At 41.4% G+C, this 19,032-nt stretch overlaps 1 protein-coding gene across 2 annotated transcripts in view; it reads right to left on the bottom strand.

The window, feature by feature from the left end:
* Window positions 1-4,097: 4,097 nt before the first annotated feature.
* The window catches only part of trit1 (tRNA isopentenyltransferase 1), a 47,821-nt gene continuing 32,886 nt past the window's right edge, over window positions 4,098-19,032 (bottom strand). For both annotated transcript variants that reach the window (XM_084739207.1, XM_084739206.1), the window contains exons 7-11: window positions 18,872-18,984; window positions 18,455-18,532; window positions 7,117-7,226; window positions 5,481-5,598; window positions 4,098-4,807 (exon numbers count right to left, since the gene is read on the bottom strand). In XM_084739207.1, coding sequence (XP_084595333.1) covers window positions 4,575-4,807; window positions 5,481-5,598; window positions 7,117-7,226; window positions 18,455-18,532; window positions 18,872-18,984 — 652 coding nt within the window. In that variant the 3' untranslated portion in view covers window positions 4,098-4,574. The remainder of the gene's footprint in view (window positions 4,808-5,480; window positions 5,599-7,116; window positions 7,227-18,454; window positions 18,533-18,871; window positions 18,985-19,032) is intronic.

Consider the following 19,032-nt stretch of genomic DNA (forward strand, 5'->3'; position numbering starts at 1 on the left):
TAGAACTTCTTCGTCTTCGTCTTCTTGTGGCAACTTTTGACTTTGAGTGGCGCCCTCTGGTGGAAGTATTGCTCAACATACATGCTAATATGAAGGACTTAAGTACTCCTCTTCAAGGAGCACAAACAAGCTAATATTTGGCAAATTTTCTAACTAAAACAATTTATTGATTATCAAACTCGACTAATTTCCTGTTATCCCCAAAACATTATTATACATCCATCATGATGCAGAACAGGTGACATGTCAATGTAAAAGTGATGCAGATCAAAACTGAATGTCTCATCAAATCTATATTCTGCAGCAAACACTGGATGCAGTAAAGTCAGTACCAGAGGACAAAATTCAACGGCAAACAGGCCAGACACAGACAACAAGCATCTATAGGCTGCAGCATGTGTTACATAAGTTTGCCTGCAGTTCCCCCACAGAGGGCCTCATGTATAGGACAGAGTGTGCTCTGTGAACATATAAAGCTAGCTGAGCCGCTACAGGGCAGGACAGGACAGAGAGGGAGAGACAGAAATGGAGCGCTCAAACTGGGTGAATTATTGTGCGGCTCGCTGACTGATGCAGCTATACATATTAAAAACACACACACACACACACACACACACACACACAGGAGAGCAGCAGTCACCAAGTCAAATACTAAAGAAAGCAGAAAACATCCACTTCAGAGCTTATTTGTGTGTTTGGGAGGTTATGGTTGCAGGTTTCAAAGCTGGTTTGGTGTGTTGATTCTTTGTGCTCACTGTCTGGAGCTAATGAGTTCACTCAGTGCATGCGTGCATGTGTGTGTGTGTGTGTGTGTCCATAGATGATCCTCTGCATCGCGGTGCACAAATCACTAATTAGCCTTGTGACCGTGGACGCTGCTCTACTTCTCCGCTTCTAAGACCGTGTGTGCGCGGTTCAAGGAGCTGAAGCCTTATGTCACTGAATTGCGCAAGCTTCCTTCTTTAAATGTGGAGTGATTCAGCAGTGCCTGGAGGTGCCAGGCCTGACTCGCTCGAGATAAGAACATACCACACAGAAAGTTGCCCAAGACAAAGTGATCAGATGACTGATGAAAATATTTTTTTCCCTGATTCAAATATTCCGCTCGTTGTTTCAGCACAATTCAGTGTTAATGTTCACTTGCCCAGTTGGGAAGTGGGTCAGAAATGTACTTGACCTAGTACATTGTTTCATTAATTAGCAGTTATCAAGTAAAAACACATCATGTTTAGTCTAGGGCTGCAATTAACAATGGGTTTCATTACTGATTAATCAATTATTATTTTCTTGATTAATTAATTAATTATTTGGGCTACACAATGTTGGAAAAAGGTAAAAAATATCCATCCCTGTTTTTCCACAGTGATATATCACATCTGTCTAAAACCCAAAGATATTCAGTTTAATATGATAATAGGGAGAGAACAGTATATATTTTTTATATGAAAAATAAACAATTAATCTATTATCAAATCATTAATGATTATTTTACTGTCAACTGACTAATCATTTCAGCTCCAATTTAATCTTTATGTAACAAATCAGAACAGACACACAGTGGGTCATAAACACAAAGGAACAAACATTCTTGCATATTAAAAATGGGATGATTACACCCCTCCTTCCCAGCAGACATGGGAAGTAAGTACAAAGTTTGTCAGGTATTTGTAGTTTACTTGAGTATTTATTTTTCAGACAACTTTTTACTTTCAGTCCCTACATTTTAACTCAAATATCTGTACTTTGTTCTCATTACATTGGAGTATGGAATATGTGTACTTTTTCCGCCTCTGTTCCCTAGAAATGGTCTCATTAATCTCTTAAACTCAAGAAAATCTGTGTTTAATTGTTTTTGCCTGATCAGGCAAGAGGGTTGTTAGAATAACTGGCCTGATGTGACACTTTACTTGCCGCGGGCAAGTTGGCAATCCTTATTTTTGAGCCCTGTAAAGGAAAAAAAAAAAATCACCCTAGGGAAAAGAAAAGTGTAGAAAACAATGTAGGACAGAAGGAAAGAAAAACAAGCCATCCACCCAGAGAGAGGGTTATAAAAAACAGACACCAGTTGCACAGTGACCTTTGCTATCAGTGTGACTCTCACACTGTATGGTAAGCCCCAAGTGAGCTGGAGGCCTGACCCAGTTTGGAAAGAGAGAATGTGGGACACACACACACACACACACACACACACACACACACACACACACACACACACACACACACATTTCCAGCTATTATATGGCTGGAAATATTTTTAGTCATGTGGACGAGGTCAAACAGTGGGAGCCTGTGAACTCGTACTGAAAGAATACATCTTAAGCTTGAAGAAGGAGATGATGGGAGTGTTAGCCGGGAATGCGGAACAATTGTGTGATTCTTACAAACGGGGGGGAGTTGTCCTGGCGAGAAGAAAAAATGGCAGGTGAGGAGAGGGAAAGGGAGCGCCAAATGAGGCCTTTGGAGCGACGCCAGGTATTGTGTAAGTGGTTTTACAGCAGGCGGGCACACCTTGGTTTGAAAGGTGACGACACACTGCTGGGTAAACAAAGACCTCAAATCACTGCTGTGAAAACACACTCTCTCCTCCTCGCAGCCAGAGCCAGTGGTTTACACCACAGTCAGGGCAGCAATGAGCTCAGGTATAAACTCCACTGAAAGACAACGGTGCAAATCAGGTGACTAGTCATTATCACACAAAGAGCTGGTAGAAAAACGTATTTAATGACAGTAAAACAAGGAGGCAGCAGGCAAACAGTGCACAATACTTGTGCTGTGTAAGCATGCCAATGAGATCTGACTGAGATAAAGCCAAAACTACCGCAGATGTCATGTGAAAAACTCGCTAATCCAATTTTACGGATTTTCCTTTTTCACTCACACAAAACACATCAACCTCCATTGGTTAAAAACTTTAAGATTCTCTGGTTTATTGAAAACAAATTCAAAACAAATTGGATGAAGTTAAAAGTGCATAGTGGTTAAAGGGATAGTTCAGATATGAGGTACTCATCCACAGTCAGTGTAGATGGTGGCCACTATGCTCCCAGTTTGGAGAAACAGCAGGAGTACAGGTGTAGGAAGCTAAGCAATGTACTGCTGTAGACAGGGTCAGCAGCAAAATGTATTTTAGACACCTAAACAAATTCATATCAGTTTAAGTGTACACTATATTAAGAAAAAATCCAATGCTTTACCTTGCCATCAGAATTTTTTGACAGGAAACTATTTTATAAGCGAAATATTGCTCTTTCCAAAGCAACCAGACTCCACTGGCAAAAACAGTAATTTTACTACATAGAATGTGGGAATTGTCAGTCTAACTCTGCCTCGATTGGTGTGTAACTTCAATCATTCTGAATCATCCTTTTAAAACACCAAAGTCCCACAATAACACAAACAAACTAACGGATCGAGGCAGCGGTAGACCGGCAACTCCCAGGTTCTGCGAGGTAAAAAAGTGTTTTTGCCGAAGGAGTTTGGATGCTTCAGAGAAATCCATATTTGGCTTATATAACAGTGATTTACTGTCAGAATAGGCTGTCTGCAGGCATGCTAAAGCACTGAAAATATTGTAAATGTAGTGCAAACTTATGTCTTAATTGCACTGGGCATGTTGCGTCTGTCCGATTGGGTTCTACCATGTGTATTAAGGCTACGTGGCTAAAAAGTTTCGTAATGTTTGTTTATATGACTACTGACTTTTAACTACTTTCATAATTAATAAATCGTTTTGAGTTATTTTTCAAATAGAAAAATCCAGATTCTCTATTTTCAGCTTCTTAAATGTGAATATTTTATGGTTTCTTTACTCCTCTATGACAGTAAACCAAATCAACAACTAAAATAGGACATTTGAGGACATCATTCTTCATTGGTCGATAATGAAAATAATTAATTATGATTAATGAATCGACCAATCGAGAAAATAATCAACAGATTAATCAACAATGAAAATAACTGTTAGTTGCAGCCCTGAACAATCTAAACCATCCCTTTAAGTTAAAGACAAGGCAAAGACGGAAAAATCCTGAAAAGCAAACGGTATATAGCAACAGTATGACAAATCACCACTTAAGGCACATTCTGCAAAAACAGACAAGCAAACCTCTTCTCTTTCAGTTTAAATTAGATTTTCAGGCCACAAAAAACAGACCTTAAAAATTAGATTTCTTTGGCTGCACTCACCATAAAACATTTCATTTATCCTTCAGGGTCCACACTGTTGAACTGTCCCAACCATCCACATATCTACTACAGAAATGAACCGCTTCAACGATCCACTCCTGGTGCCCCTGAACAATATGTTCCTTTTCATCCACAATCAGCAAGGATCAGTCCCTCTATGAATTCCTCTATCTACAAGCTGAGAAGGTCTGTCGTCCCGTTCAAAAGAAAAAAACTTTTACAAATAACTAGATTGGACAGCACGATCGAGGAGAAAATATAGTTCAATTTGATTCTATGGGAAGTAAGAAAGTAGCCCTATAAGGACTGTAAGGAAACGTCCAGCTGTTAGTGCAAACAGTGGTGGGAACCTGAATCAAGATGTGTGCAGTTCAGAGTCCGTGCGACTCTTATAATGCCACAGGTAATTCCTTGTGTGTTTTCGTGGTGTCTTGGGAGGACTCCTCAGAGGTCTCACCGCAGCCCAGGGCAACAGAAGCACAGGAGTCCTTTGAAAGGCTCTCTGCAGTCTCTGCAGCAGAGGCAGGAGGGGGAACGGCGGGGACCTGGGACTGGTCACTGGCCGAATCGGACTTCCTCTTCTTCCTCACATGATAGTGATGCTTTTTGGACTTCAGGTGAGCTGCAGGTCGAAAAAAGGACACACAGAGGACATTGCTGGACATATTTGGCATGAGAAACACCCCTTAGATAGAACAACAAAAAAACCCTGAAATAATTAGCAGGGACTCTGTTCAGATAAAAATAATTAGAAATGGTTTACCTTGTTGGGCAATATGTTTATTTTTTTCTAAAGATGGCCAGAGTTTCTGCTGGCAGATGTGTACTTCCACTACATTAAATACACCACGTAAGTTCGCTACATCCCATAAATAAACAAAATAAACTCACAAATTGTTAAGAAAGAATATATTCTTCTTCTTCTTCTTCTTCTTCTTCTCTGAATCCAAGTTTCTCTCTTTACCAACCTAGGACTTGCTTAATTACCTTGTTAACTCATCGTAAAACACACTTCATTCAAACTTGACCAAAAAAACAAACAAAAAAACAAAACCATAAATCTCACCCAAACCATCTTAGTTCATCTTTCCACTGTTCCACCAATCACTGACTTAACCAACCAAGCAAGCTGGCTCATCTTTTTCAATCACTAACTTTAGTTTGGTTGAAATAAACCCTTCATTCACCGAGTTATATTCTGGCTCTACGTGCTGTTTTTCTCCCACTCAGTGGGTGTGTACTGAGCAGCCGAATTAGAGTCTGTCCCTGAGCTGTGGCTCTCATTTATTTCTCACCTGTCCACTCCAGGTCACCGATGATCACTTTGTCACACAGATCACATGAATGGCGGCTCCGTTTGTTTCTCTGCTCCGCCCCCTGCACTCTGATTGGTGCAACAGCTGGCTCCTCGCCCTGATTGATTGAACAAAACAGTTTTTACTTTCAGGGTTTGGTGCTGAAAGGTGCCCTGTGGAGTTTTCTGTCCGACATTCGGGCATGGCCTTTCTCATTAAGCAACAGTAAACTGTGCATTGTTTACATCTATGTTTGCTAGCTAGCAGTCTTCTTCATCACTGCCTTTGTTGGTGCGTTGCTACAATTGTTGACATGTAACTGCCACAAACAGCCAATCAGCAGAAAAGCGGCAGCAGGGTGTGAACAACACACGAGCATGTGCGCCCTTGTGTGCACAATGCAAACAAAACAGAAAGCCGTTTGTAAAAGCTTTGTTGCTACTGGTCCAAAACTCCACAGGGTTCCTTTAATAGCGTGTTTATGGAATACTTGGTTCAAATACTTAGTAACACCAACAGAGCAGGGTGTAAAAGAAATATGAAGCAAAGCTGGAGGGAGGGAGGAAATGAAAGAAAAAAATGGAAATTGTGAGAATAACAGAATGAGAGCAACTGTGACGTATTCAGATGCTGTGGTTTTAATTTGTTATTTTTTTTATTTATTGCTGAAACACATTAACGATGGCAGAGATACACTAACAGGCATTGGAATAAGGAAGAGTGGGGTCCTTTAGGCTGCAGGCTTAGAGATGATCACCACCCACTGACCACCAGCCAGACCAACCAGCAAAATGCCCCAGCAGGGAGGCCGGGAGGAAGAGATCGGGAATAAAGGACACGCTAACCTTGCTTGGACTTAAAGGAGCAACATGTAAAACCCTGGCGTTCAAAAATGAGTACTGCAGTCCAAATAGCGAGTTGGAGACATTGATGGTGTTTGAAATAGGTCGAATTCAAATTTAACATATGAAGTCTGAAGCAAGTTGTTTCCCCCGACCCCCTCCTTCCCAGCTAAGAATCCAGCAGGAAGAAGAGAGGCAGACTCTATGTTTATGGTGATGATGCTTGGTGGTCAAACATCCTATTCTATTAATTATCTGTATATATGTTCTTGTATATATGTTCTATATGTGTGTAGCGTGAGGGGATGACAACTTTCATTTTGTTTCTGTGCTGTGTAAGGATAAATAAATGACCTTGATAGCTTGAAAAGAGAGGAAAGAAAAGAGGAGATTGAAATGAAAATGAAGCAAAAGTTGGAGCAGTTAAAAAAGGTAGCATAGGGTGGAGATGGAAATGGAAGAAAAAAAAGAGGGGAAATGGCAAAATTAAAGGAGGGAAGGAACACCAAGTACAGATGGACAAAAGAAAGGAGACAAAAGGAAGGAGTGGAGGATCAAGCAAACAAAGAGGGGAAAAAAGATGTAGGATAAACAAAACAATTTGAGGTAAAAGAGGCAAATAAAGTGATGGAAAATAAAGGTAATGGAGAAAATAACAAAGTAAGGGGGAGAATGATAAGAGGGTACAGGAACCAAAGGGAGTAAAGAAGGAAGTGGTCCTATTGTTTTATCCCAACAGCAGATGAAAGCCGCTGACAGGCGGCGGCAGCCAGTTTAGACTATTGAGGCCCCACCTTACTGAGACTGTCCAGTATCTGCAGTGCAGGGTTCAGCACCGTCTCCTCCCACCGCGACACGTCCGTTACATCCAGGCCGTACACCACCGGCACGCTGTCTCCTGGTCCTGCAAACACAAACTCACACGTCAAACACGCACAATTATGCATTTTACAAGACAAACACAGACTGCAAACAAATGCAGTAAAGTTTCTTTTAAAGCCAATATCTTGCTTCAGAGTTTCCAATGTTAATTTTTATTGGACCAGTGGAAAAGACTACTAATTTCTTTACAGCGTATTTGAAATAAGATTTTCTCACAGATGACGAGTGTATTGATCAATTCTGCTCCCCAAATGTCATAAAAAAAACTACAACATCCATCATATGAAAGAGGATGATGTTGATTTACATGTTTGTCTCTTAATATTGGTAAAATATATTGACTTGCTAATTATGTAGAAAATTATTTCACATATAATAAGAAAGAAAAAGGCTCCAAAGTGAGTGACTTTATATCAGAGAGGCTGAGGAGGACTTTAGGATGAATCCCATGCGAGCTGGGAAATTTACAGTAGCAGTGATGTGCCCGAGCCGCACCCTGAAGCTCTGTCAACCTGCTGACTCACACTGGCTCGATAATGTCTCTCCCTCCTTCCTCCCACCCTTCTCTCTTGTGCACCATCTCTCCTTCTCTCCTTCTCTCCTGCCATCAGTCTCGCTTCGGCTTTCACTCACTCTCTCTCCCTCCCTCTAACTGTTCCACCCCCGTGTTTCTATTTTGCATCAGTCAGCAGTCTGCAGGCCAGGCCTCAGCACTAAACAGCAGCACCAGACCCTGCCCTGCTCGTCTGTCTGTGTCTGTCTGTCTATCTGTCTGTCTGTCTGCCCGTCTGCATCCACAGCTCCTGCCCTGCACTGATTCAAGACACACACGCACAGGAGATGAAGGTGTGCACAATGTGTAGAGAAAGCAACTTCAAACAATTGCAACTATATGTACACAAATTTTATGCCTACATAATACATTTGTAGAGTAACTTCTTATAAAATTATAAATCAAGAATGTGTGCAAAGAATACAGGAAAAATAAAGAGACTTAAATTAAATAAAAAGAGTTAAATAAAAGAGGCAGATAGACAAAATACTGTAAAGAAAACAAGCAAGGTGCGCTTTAGATTGAGATCAAATAAATAATAATGTCTTTATAACCCTTTTAGATCATTGGTCTTGACACATGACATGTGCTTATGTAGACTTAATCAACCAGTTTAAACCAGTAATATATCATCCACCCATCGATCAATTCTCAACCTTTAGTGGCACAGAGCTAAGATTCATTAGTTAGCTAGCTAGCAGCAGCATGGTACATCACATTATGACACACAATCACTTTTCAAAGTTCAAATAAAAAATTCTGTTCCATCTAGCTATTCTGTTTCCCCGAAAAATATTCTCTCTGATCAGGACTTTAAGCTGTGTAACCTCGATTTATACTTTTGTGTCTTTGGGGGTTAGCAGGCTAACCATGTAGACGGCAAACTTACACCGTATGGTACATCTGTTTGTGTTGAGGTGGTGATTTACAGTAAATGGGTAAAATGCAATGCTGAACTATGAATTAAGATCCACTCCATAGCTTTTCTACTTCAAGCCTCCCGTCTACAGCCACGCTAACAGCTCTGTGAGACCATACTTCCACACACCAGTGCTAAATGCTAACATCAGCAGAGTAGGTCCTATCCCACAATAGACCCTTCCTAAGTCCCGCCCCTTTTTGCTCTGTGCTCCAATACCACCTGAGAAAACTTGGAAACCTCAGACAGCTTTTTCCTTTTCCCTGTAAAAACAACATAAGGGATCATATCTTAAGTTAGCTAACGTTAAAATGGAGGAAACAAGAAAGGAGATAATTGGTATCAAGCTTGTGCAACTAACACTGGAGCACAGAGTGAATATTGACGTAGAAAGGGTCAATATTCCCATAAAAAGACCCATCAATATGCATTCTTTTGTTTTTTTCACCCAACCAAATATCGGCAAAAGAGGCGCGACACGTAACACAACCATACTGGTGTCCAGTGCTGCTGGCTCCCTCATCTTACTGATGGTGATTTGGCTCTTTTACTACTCTGCTGCCGGTTTAATGGCGGAACAACAATGCCGCCCCCGCATTCAATGTCTGTATATTTTATACAGAACAACAAGGTGGAATAATGGCGCAACACTCCTGCATTGAATGTGTTGTATAATAGGAGCTGTTGCCAGCCATAACCGCCCTGCTGGATCTACTCAGGTGCATTTTCCCATAAAATATCAATATGTGAAATAGACACACTGTCATGTAAATGAATCCTATTAACCTGTAAGGCACAGTTTGCCAACTCAATTATGACTTAATCCTTTCCACACACAGACTGAGGTGTGGAGTCGAGGGCAGCAGACACCCTATAGACTGAAGTCACTAACTGTGCTGGGAGCTGTCTGGGACTCCATTATTACAGAGGAAAACAGAGCGCTAACTGTAAGACTGATCATCTGTACAACAAACTGCACTGACTCTGTCAGAGGAATGAGTTTGTGTGGGAACAATGAGAGTCTTCACACACACAGCCCCGCCTGGCAGCCATAGACTTTAAGTTCAGCCTTGTTCTTGGCACAAGCCACATTTCAACTCTCTCTGGTCATACGGTTATTTTAGTGTAGCGTCAGCCACTTAAACATGTGATGTATTTAATTAATTTACAATCAAAGTCAATTTAAAGTAATTTAATTTAAAAGCTGTCAAAGGGTGTAAAAGTTGCCTGGGTTGAGACCTTCAAATCCACCCACTGCACTGAGTTGACTGATTGTCAGGCATCGTGATGTAACAACGGTTTCTCAAGTAAAAAATAAACGACCAATGAGTGCTGCAGGGGGACCAATGATCAGCCAATCAAAGCCACAGGGTGGGATGAACGCTGCTGTCTAGCTTTTGTCAAGGGTTGTCAAGCTGTGTGCTGGAACCAAGGAGGAGTAATGACAACGATGGTGACCGCTTTAGACAACACAGTCACACTGTCGACTAAAGACGAGAAGTGTGTAGATCAGCTCGGGTTGCAGCATTATAGTTGCTGAAAGGCTGTGCGTTGTGTTTGCTGCCACAGAAAAGAAATTTAAAAAGCCCCCATTCAAGTAAGCTGTGTAATGCAAGGAGATGGGAAGTAACTAAGTACAAATATTTCATTACTCAAGTAATTTTTTCAAGCATCTGTACTTTACTTGAGTATCTCTTTTTCTGACATTTTTTCCCTTTTACTCCCTACAATTTAACACAAATATCTGTACTTTCTACTCCTTATATTTTCAAAATAGGCTTGTGACTTAAATTTTAATCCAAGACGACAACAACGTAAAAAGGCATAGCAAGACATGAAAGATGAAAACAACGTAACAGTGCGTGTTATCTCTGTTTTATCTGTGCACACAACTAATCCCAAAACTCTGCACAGCATGTGTGTTTATACAGTGAGACAGATGGTTAATTTGTTAGTGTGCGTTTTGTTAAAAAACAGCACTGACTGTTAATCAAAGCCTCAGGTTTCACTGGCATGGTGACTGTGTGTGAGTCTGTGTGCGTGAGAGGGGAAGTCTTTTGTGTTTGGCACAATAGCAGGCAGGTGGAGGCAGCGAGCGTCACCTGGCATACCTATAGCAGATGCAGAGCCGGGGCGCTCCCCCGTAGGTGCGCTAATAAAATACTCCACCTCGTCAGCCGTCCTCCTGTGCCCTCCTGTCGACGCTATCTCCCTCCTTACTTTGTTCTTTTATCTCTCTCAACACCACAACCCCCCTCCTGCAACAATTCCCTTCTGCAACCACCAACCTCCCACTGGGCAGAGTGGTGGTGGTAAATAAAAGGGAGATAGGGTACGCTGGGTCGCCAGATGCTGGATGGAAACCCCCCCCAGTAGCATTCTTGTTTGGGATCTGGTGAAATTTAACTCTGCTAATCCACTCTGCAGTGAATGAGGGTTGATAAGAAATGCTGAGAGGACAAAGAGCAGGGTGGTCGACACACACACACACACACACCATACGCCACACACTGCGAGCGCTGCCTTTCAAGCACACAGGGGAGCCTCGCCAACAAGAAAGAGCATCTTCTGTCGTTGGGCAGCTGCTTGCCAGTGTTGAGCGTGTGTTGAAACAGTAGTCCACCTGTTGCAGCAAACAGGCCAGGAGTCATTTGCTACGTTATGCTCATGTTTGCTGAGTGAGGATGTGCGCCTGTGTGTGCTTTGCTATAAAAAACCCCACTACCAGTATCAGTGCGGCGCCCCTCGGCCCAGCTGTGCTTCTTTGGCTGTCGTCCACACTGGAACACGACAGCTGCCTCTATTCACTCAACAGCCTCCTTCCTCTTTGCGATAGTTCCTCTTCCACTTTTTGTCTCTCTTGCCTCCTTCTGTTGTTCATGGCTGACATTTCTGCAGCAGGTTAAGCACAGGACAAGGATATTTCAAGGATAGATTCAGCCAAATTGTTAAAAAAAAATCAGCAATCATTGTGTTTGGTGGGCTTTGACTGATTCCAGTCCCTATATCTATTATCTGTAATATTATCATCTGTGTATCTACTCAGTCCCTCCAGGATTTTTTGGCTTTTTGGGGGATTTTTGTGGCTTAAAAGTCCTACACGTCAGCTTTTCAAAAAAAAAAAAAAAAGCAATGCATGTTGCAACATTTTTAGGCCATTTTTTGCAATGATTTGTTTGTCTCCAATCTATGTCGGTTTATTGCTGCCAAGCCAGAAAAAAATGCATCCATATCATGTTATAATAGAATAGAATAGAATAGAATAGAATAGAATAGAATAGAATAGAATAGAAAAAGAATCACAATACATGTTGCTGTTTTTAGGCCTTTTTTTGCAATTGCTGGCAACTTTTTGCAGGAAGAATTAAACCACACTCCCTTATGAGTGTTCTAAGTAACCTTTCCAAAGAAGCACAAAATTATATTTTAAAAAGTAGTAACAGTAACAGTAGTAAAGTTAGTAAAGTTAGGGTTACGGACTTGTGGCACCGAAACGACGCACCATAATCTGTGTTGTGATTTGGTATGGTAGGTAATGACTGTGTAGGAACCGATGTTGTTTTGGCACCAGACTTCAGTAACAAACCTTAACGAAGAGTCGGCAGGGTTACGACTTTCAACATATAAATTAAGTTACCAGAAACACTATCTACAAGATCATTGTGGAAAAATGACAAAGATTGTGAGTTTCGGTAGAAATCACATAATCACCATCAGCAAATGGCAGGACTGACTTGACTCTCACTGCCGAAGATGGAAGCTGGTTTCTGAGAGAAAATGTGACTAAGAGTCGGTAGGGACAACTGACCGGGTTTTGCCTTTTCGTGCATTTTCTCATATGTTGCCAAAAATACTACCTAGTGCAACATTACCATTGCCAGCTGTGGCTCTCACTGAAGAACTGACATTCTAGGATTTTACTGGGGTATAAAGGGTTAAATAAAATAATCATAAACAACTCAGCCTGTGAACAGCTTTATTGCATTTTATTACGGATTTTTTTCTTTTCAATTTCTGGCATTTGTATGGATGTAAACATCTTTTAACTCTCATGTGTCACTCATCTTCTCCAGCCCTCCCTTGTCTCTCTCCACCTAGCGGAGGTGACGCAGAGGTCTTTGTGGTGACAACAACTGTGACTCGGCCGCACAGGCTACTCAAGAAGAGGCTGTGTTTGTGTGTGTGTGTGTGTGTGTGTGTGTGTGTGTGTGTGTGTGTGTGTGTGTGTGTGTGTGTGTATACAAAGCTTCGCACTTGCTAGAAGACAAGGGTGTAAACTCGCCCAGCACCTGTTGCCCCGGCTAGATCGAATTACCTCCACTCTCCATCCACCCAGCTACCCGTGTGTCGTTTTCTTCTTCCCTCCGCGTCCCTCCATCCATCCTTCAGTCACTCTCTCATGGGACTGAAAGACACCTACACCCCTGTTACTTAACACTCACGAGGCCTCAGTCGAGCTACACCTGCGTATCCTGGTTACAGGTGAAGCGTGCGTCTTTGGGGAATTAAAAATAAACAAACTCTGAGGGCAGTGGCATTAAAATGTGGCACTTATGAAAATTAATATAACCTCAGATTACCATTTTCCTTATGGGTAATTAAATCTGCTAATTAAACATTCCCCTATAACCACACACACACACACACACACACACACACACACACACACACACACACACACACACACACACACACACATCCATACATAAGCATACACCCACATACAGATGCACTTAAAGGCAAGACGAATTAAGCTTGATTTAATTTGAGCTGGCTGACCTGGTGTTAAAATCCCCACAGCAACCAAAGTTGAGTGCATCACAGAGTGCGTATCCCACTGCCAAGTATTTAAGACACCGAACACCCACCTGCTCCCTCACTGACAGTCGCCAATAAAAACTGTGAACTATAAGACTGCGTTAAACCTGTGTCTTTTAGGCCTTTATTCCTGAATATTTACATGTACGGTCAGCATTCGGGTTGTTTTCCAGCTTCTCTAACCCATTTCATTGTCTGACCGAGGCTCTGTGTCGTTTCCAATTTGTCTTTCCCTTTGACCCACTAGTCTCTGTGTGCTCCGGTTGGTCTGCGTAGCCCCCCGTGACCCCACTGCCCGAGTTTGTGTGGTCGGGGCAAATTCCCGGCAGCTCTGTAATGCTTCAGGAGATTAGCCTGCTCAGCTGAGGCCTGCCGGCATCTGTGAGTGTGTGTGTGCGTGTGTGGCTCAGACGAAACAGAAAAGAGGTCAGCAGTCACAGCGAGAGAGCGAGGAGAACAGAGGCGATGCAGACAGGAAGGTGGGAAGAGCGGGGTTAAAGAGCAAAACCCTGGGCTGAGACAGGGCTGCACACAAGGACAAGACTGTCCTACAGGGAAATACTTCAAGGCTCTGTCTCTGAAAAACCATCTGACACAGGAATTAACATGAAACAAGGAACCCTGGTTTATGTGTGAACATAAAAAACATGAGTTTCACCGGATCAACGGAGGCCCCATGATACAGTGTTATCATGACACTTAAGTCATGATATGATATTATCGGGATTTTTTTGAGTCAGTATTGCAATATTACTGTTTTTCTCTAAAGGTGGGAGAAAAAAAAGATTCTTTTAAGTATTATGATTCTTCTATTCACGATTCCTGAATTGATTTTTTAAAATATTTTAATAACAAGCCTTAGTCTGTTAGCTCAATGCTAACATTTAATGGGAATTCCAATTTATGTGCTAAAGGAAGTTGTCATCATGATTGTGGTAATAATAATAACAATGCTAATAATAATAATGAAGTTTATTTATCTAGTACCTTTCATACATAACATGCAACTCAAAGCGCTTTACAGTGTGGAATTAAAAACAACAACATGGGATTAAAATCAAGAAAAAAATTAAAAGTAGCAGTATGGCATTAAAACAATTCAGATGGTATTAAACAGATCCATTTTACTTCACATATTTAACATAAAACAACATGTGCTCATACTGTAAGGCATAAATTTCCTTTGCTCTGTGGAAACAAACTAACAGCTGCTGATTTCACATTCTTAACTCAATCGTGTCAGCCGTGTTTTGTGCTTGTTTTTTAGGGATCGAGTCCCATGACTTAAAAATTTATTGAAAATGACAGTTGATTGTCTTCTGAGTTTTGCTTCGTGCCATTAGTGATAAGAGTTATAATTATAACAACATTAATACCATGACCAGCACCATTATCCTCAAATTTTTCACATAATGAAAGATCGATACTTGGCATCTATGTATAGATACAATATCGGCACTCAAAATATTGTAAAACTCTACTGTATTGACCCACACTAAAAATACTGCATTTAGGATAAAATTTTACTATCCCACTCAGATGAAGACATTTGGAAACATGAACTCCAGCAAGAAAAACATCTGTTGGAGCAAAGGAGCCAAGCCTCCGACTACTTTCCAAAACAGTCACTACAGTAGTTACACAGTTTTCCAGGAAACTGCTTTCTAAGTTTACTTTCCATTTGGAGTCGAGACAAGCATTTGAGATGGTTTCTGTGAGTGTAAAGCTTTTTGGAAAGCTGTAAAGAGCTCATGCTTCTTGCCCAGATCAACGTCATTCTTGTTAGAGTCTGCATTTATCAGACAAGTCCGGCAAAGAAAAATGCAGGGTCGGTCGGGCAAAGAAATCGAAACTGACTCATATTTTGCTGCAACGTAATGCAGCGTTATCTGGCAAGACATTATGTGGAAAATGCACATTCTTAGTACATCACCTAATAAAATGAACACTGTATTTATACTGTTTGGTGGGAAAGTGTCTTGACAAAAGATAGTACTGCTGCCATAATAACTTAAGTCAGACCAGCAAAACCCTTCATCATAATAGTGAAAGTCATTGGCAAGTAAATTAATCAAACTGAACTTCCTGGCTGATATTAACAAAAAGTTAATAAAAAGTTACAATGTTTGCTAATTTTGCTATTCATGAAGACTTGCTCAAATTTAACTTTCTTTGAGGAAATTGATTATTTTAGTCCACCTCACTAGGCTGCCATTTTAAAAGTTAAACCTCCTCCAGTATAAGTTTAAAGTTAATACTGGATCACAGATTAGTTTTGGTGCAACAGGATTAAATTGAATCTAGGTTTAGAGTAAAAACTAGTTTTAAAGAGACGCTTCAATTTAATCTTCCTTCATTTTAAGATAGTTTGTTACAGCGTAATTTAAAAATAAGCCATGATTTTAAAAAAGAATCCTTGTTGATGCAACCAAGCCTAAGATTTTACAGATTCTGTAAACACATCAAGACTGACACGTTCACAGTACTTGTTTTCCAGGAGTGTTCTTACAGGCTTCATGGTATGGAAACTTTCACACTTTTAACACTTAAGAGAGCTGATATCATCTGTCGCCACCTGCACTGTCAGCCATGATTTTGCACATAGCTGTCAATCATCTTTACAAAACTTTAAGTAATCACAGAAAGTAGTCCCATGGAAAACCCTGCACCTACTGCAGTGAACTGTATAGCAGAGACAATGGCAGGTATTTCCTATGTTTATCTTTTGTCTGACTCTAAGAAATGCTTGTTCAAGATGACTTATGTTCAACTGAAGTTTTGGAAAGCTGCAGGAGCCTCCTCGCCCTGATTGATGCTGTTCTCGCCAGAGTACATATTTCCCAAATCTCTGCAGCAGAGGTGGTAAATAAAATGTCTCATGACTAATGGTTATTAAAAAACTGACAAAATTCTGAAAAATAAGATCCAAGTTAGACTTTTAAAGATTCTGTAAACACAACAGGGCTGACATGGACACTTTTATGGCACTCTGGGTGATTCTTGCGGAGTGTCTGAACATACTATATCAGAACCAGTTCAGACTTTAAAGAGAGTTGATCTAATCTGCTGCCATCCGTACTGTCAGGCCTGATGTTGCAAACAACTGTCTTACAAAAACACACACACAGACAGAGACACATCTATTCACAAAAGCACAGACAACTTCAGACAGATTACTGCATATGTAAAAGCGCATGAACACAGACACACACACACGTGATGAAGACCATATGGTGAGTGCAGCGGGCAGACAGGCGGTCAGAAAGAGGGGTATTGAGGTTTAGGACCTGGCATGGCCTAAGCCACTTGGGCCTAACAGGATTAGGAGGCTGGGTTACTACAGGGCATGCTGCTGGTGGGACTCAGAGGCCAGGTTTCCGTTTGGGACAGAGAGACACACTCTGCCTTCATAAAACACGTCTGACGTACAGACGTTGCGACCAGGGTGGGAAATCTGCACCTGCCAGACGCTGGTTGACTTTGGCTGCAGCGGGGACATTTATCCATTCTGCAGCGCCAGAACCAAACACTATAGTTCACTTATATACAGTTGGTTCCACAAGGGACTTAGTGCTGAAAAAAAAAACACTCAAGGCTCTGAGCTGCAGGTGTATACTGGGGATGGATCTCAAAACATTAGCCCCTCTATCACACCACAGCCGCTCATACACGTTGCGTAAAATCAAACCCAACCCAAGTTACAGCCAGGAGAAGGTTAGCCTGGCTCTGTGCGCACGGAACAGCACGGACAATTTGTCATTTTAACATTTAATTTTTTTTTTACGGGTTAAACAACATCAATTATAACAACACTTTTGAACAAACACCTTGATTTGTGCTTTCACAAAATATTAACACTATAAGATTTTTCAGAAATAATCAGTGATGTGGATTGGACGATATGTTAAAATTTACAAACTGACCACCATCCGCACAGCAACCAGTAATTGCTGATATATTCATGCAGGTGTGTGCAACTGGAAAGTCCAGAAAATTGCATCACTTTACTGTAATGTAGCCTTTAAAACCAGGAAAAGACAACATTTACTTACAATATTAGGATATCCAAAATCTAAGATGGTATCTAGTCGCATATCACCAGGTGATGACTCAACATGAGGCAAATGTCAGCAGTCTGTCCACTAACTTGAAGCAGACCATCTTACTGTGCATCTGCAGAAAGGATTCAGGCAGACAGTAGCCAACGCATGCAAAAACAAACTGCTCAAGGAGGTGCACAGAAACCAAAAATTGAAGCTAAAAAGTGAAGCTACCCCAGCAGTGCTGGAAAAAAGAGGAAGTGGGGACGGTACGAAAGGACAACACCGACCCAGCCACAGCCTGTTCACCCTGCTGCCGTCCGGCAAGAGATACAGAAGTACCTGCTACATTTCCATCAGACTACAGATCAGCTTCTTTCCTGAGGCTGTGAGCCTCGCTAATCCATCCATCCTCAGCTCCCCACATGAATAAAAGTTTATTTTTATGACTTATTACTTATTCAAGGATTCAAAAAGGGTCAGAACAAGAGACGTGGACGGCCCCATGCCTCTGTTCACCTTACACCTCAATATGACTAAATCTTCCGCTGCATATCACAATATCAATATAATATGAATATGTTTTACAGCCCTATTTTGAAACAGAAATTGTAAATTCAAGTCCATCTAAAAAAAGCCAGATTAGCTGGAAAGAGTAACTCAAAACAAACCATTATAGGATTGCTTACAAAACTGCGCTAAATGTTCTTATTTGCTGGCAAACAGAAAAATCCTCTGTACCCTGGAACACAACACGGTGTCTGAAAGGATTATTGTTGGTCTAATGGACTGCATGAATCTCATCTTGTTAAAGAGAGTGCTGATTGTTATGGAACTGGAGTGTGGAGGACAAACGCACGCGCATGCACACACACACACACACACACACACACTGCATGAGGTGGGTGAAGGGTACTCACGCTTAAGAAAGCGGTTTCGGACCCATTTGTTCTGTTTGCGGGCGTAACGCCTCGTCACCATCTTCAAAGCTTCGATACCTGCACAGAGTTAAAAGGAGGCTGTTACAGATGAAGAGGGGGCAGGAGAAAAATGTTTGAATAGATTCTTCTCATTGATAAGGCAACCAATCCATCAACCACTGAATCTAAATCTAAATGAGCTCTGAAACAGAATGCCATGATTTGCACATAATTTTCAATCTATATTCAGCTGAATACAGCGCAAAGACGAGATATTTAGGGTGAAATCCCTGGATTTATTGCAGTTGTGTGTTGAAAAACGCTGTGCAGTTTTTCAGAGAGTGATGACCCTCACCCAGTGACTGCTTTTACACAGGGTCCCAACATTTTTGGAACTGGGGTTTGAAGGTCTCTGACCTTTGTCTCGTAATGTGTCCTTCTCTTGCTGTGTGCTGCTTTCAGGGGCGATCAGGTAATCATGGAACTCCTTAAAACCGATCGACTGGAAAATCCCATGTTGATAGTCCTGACTGGAGAGGAGAGGAGAGGAGAGGAGAGGAGAGGAGAGGAGAGGAGAG

Source organism: Lutjanus erythropterus, chromosome 16 (assembly GCF_056507025.1).
Source record: "Lutjanus erythropterus isolate fLutEry1 chromosome 16, fLutEry1.hap2, whole genome shotgun sequence".
Taxonomy (NCBI): Eukaryota; Metazoa; Chordata; class Actinopteri; order Lutjaniformes; family Lutjanidae; genus Lutjanus; species Lutjanus erythropterus.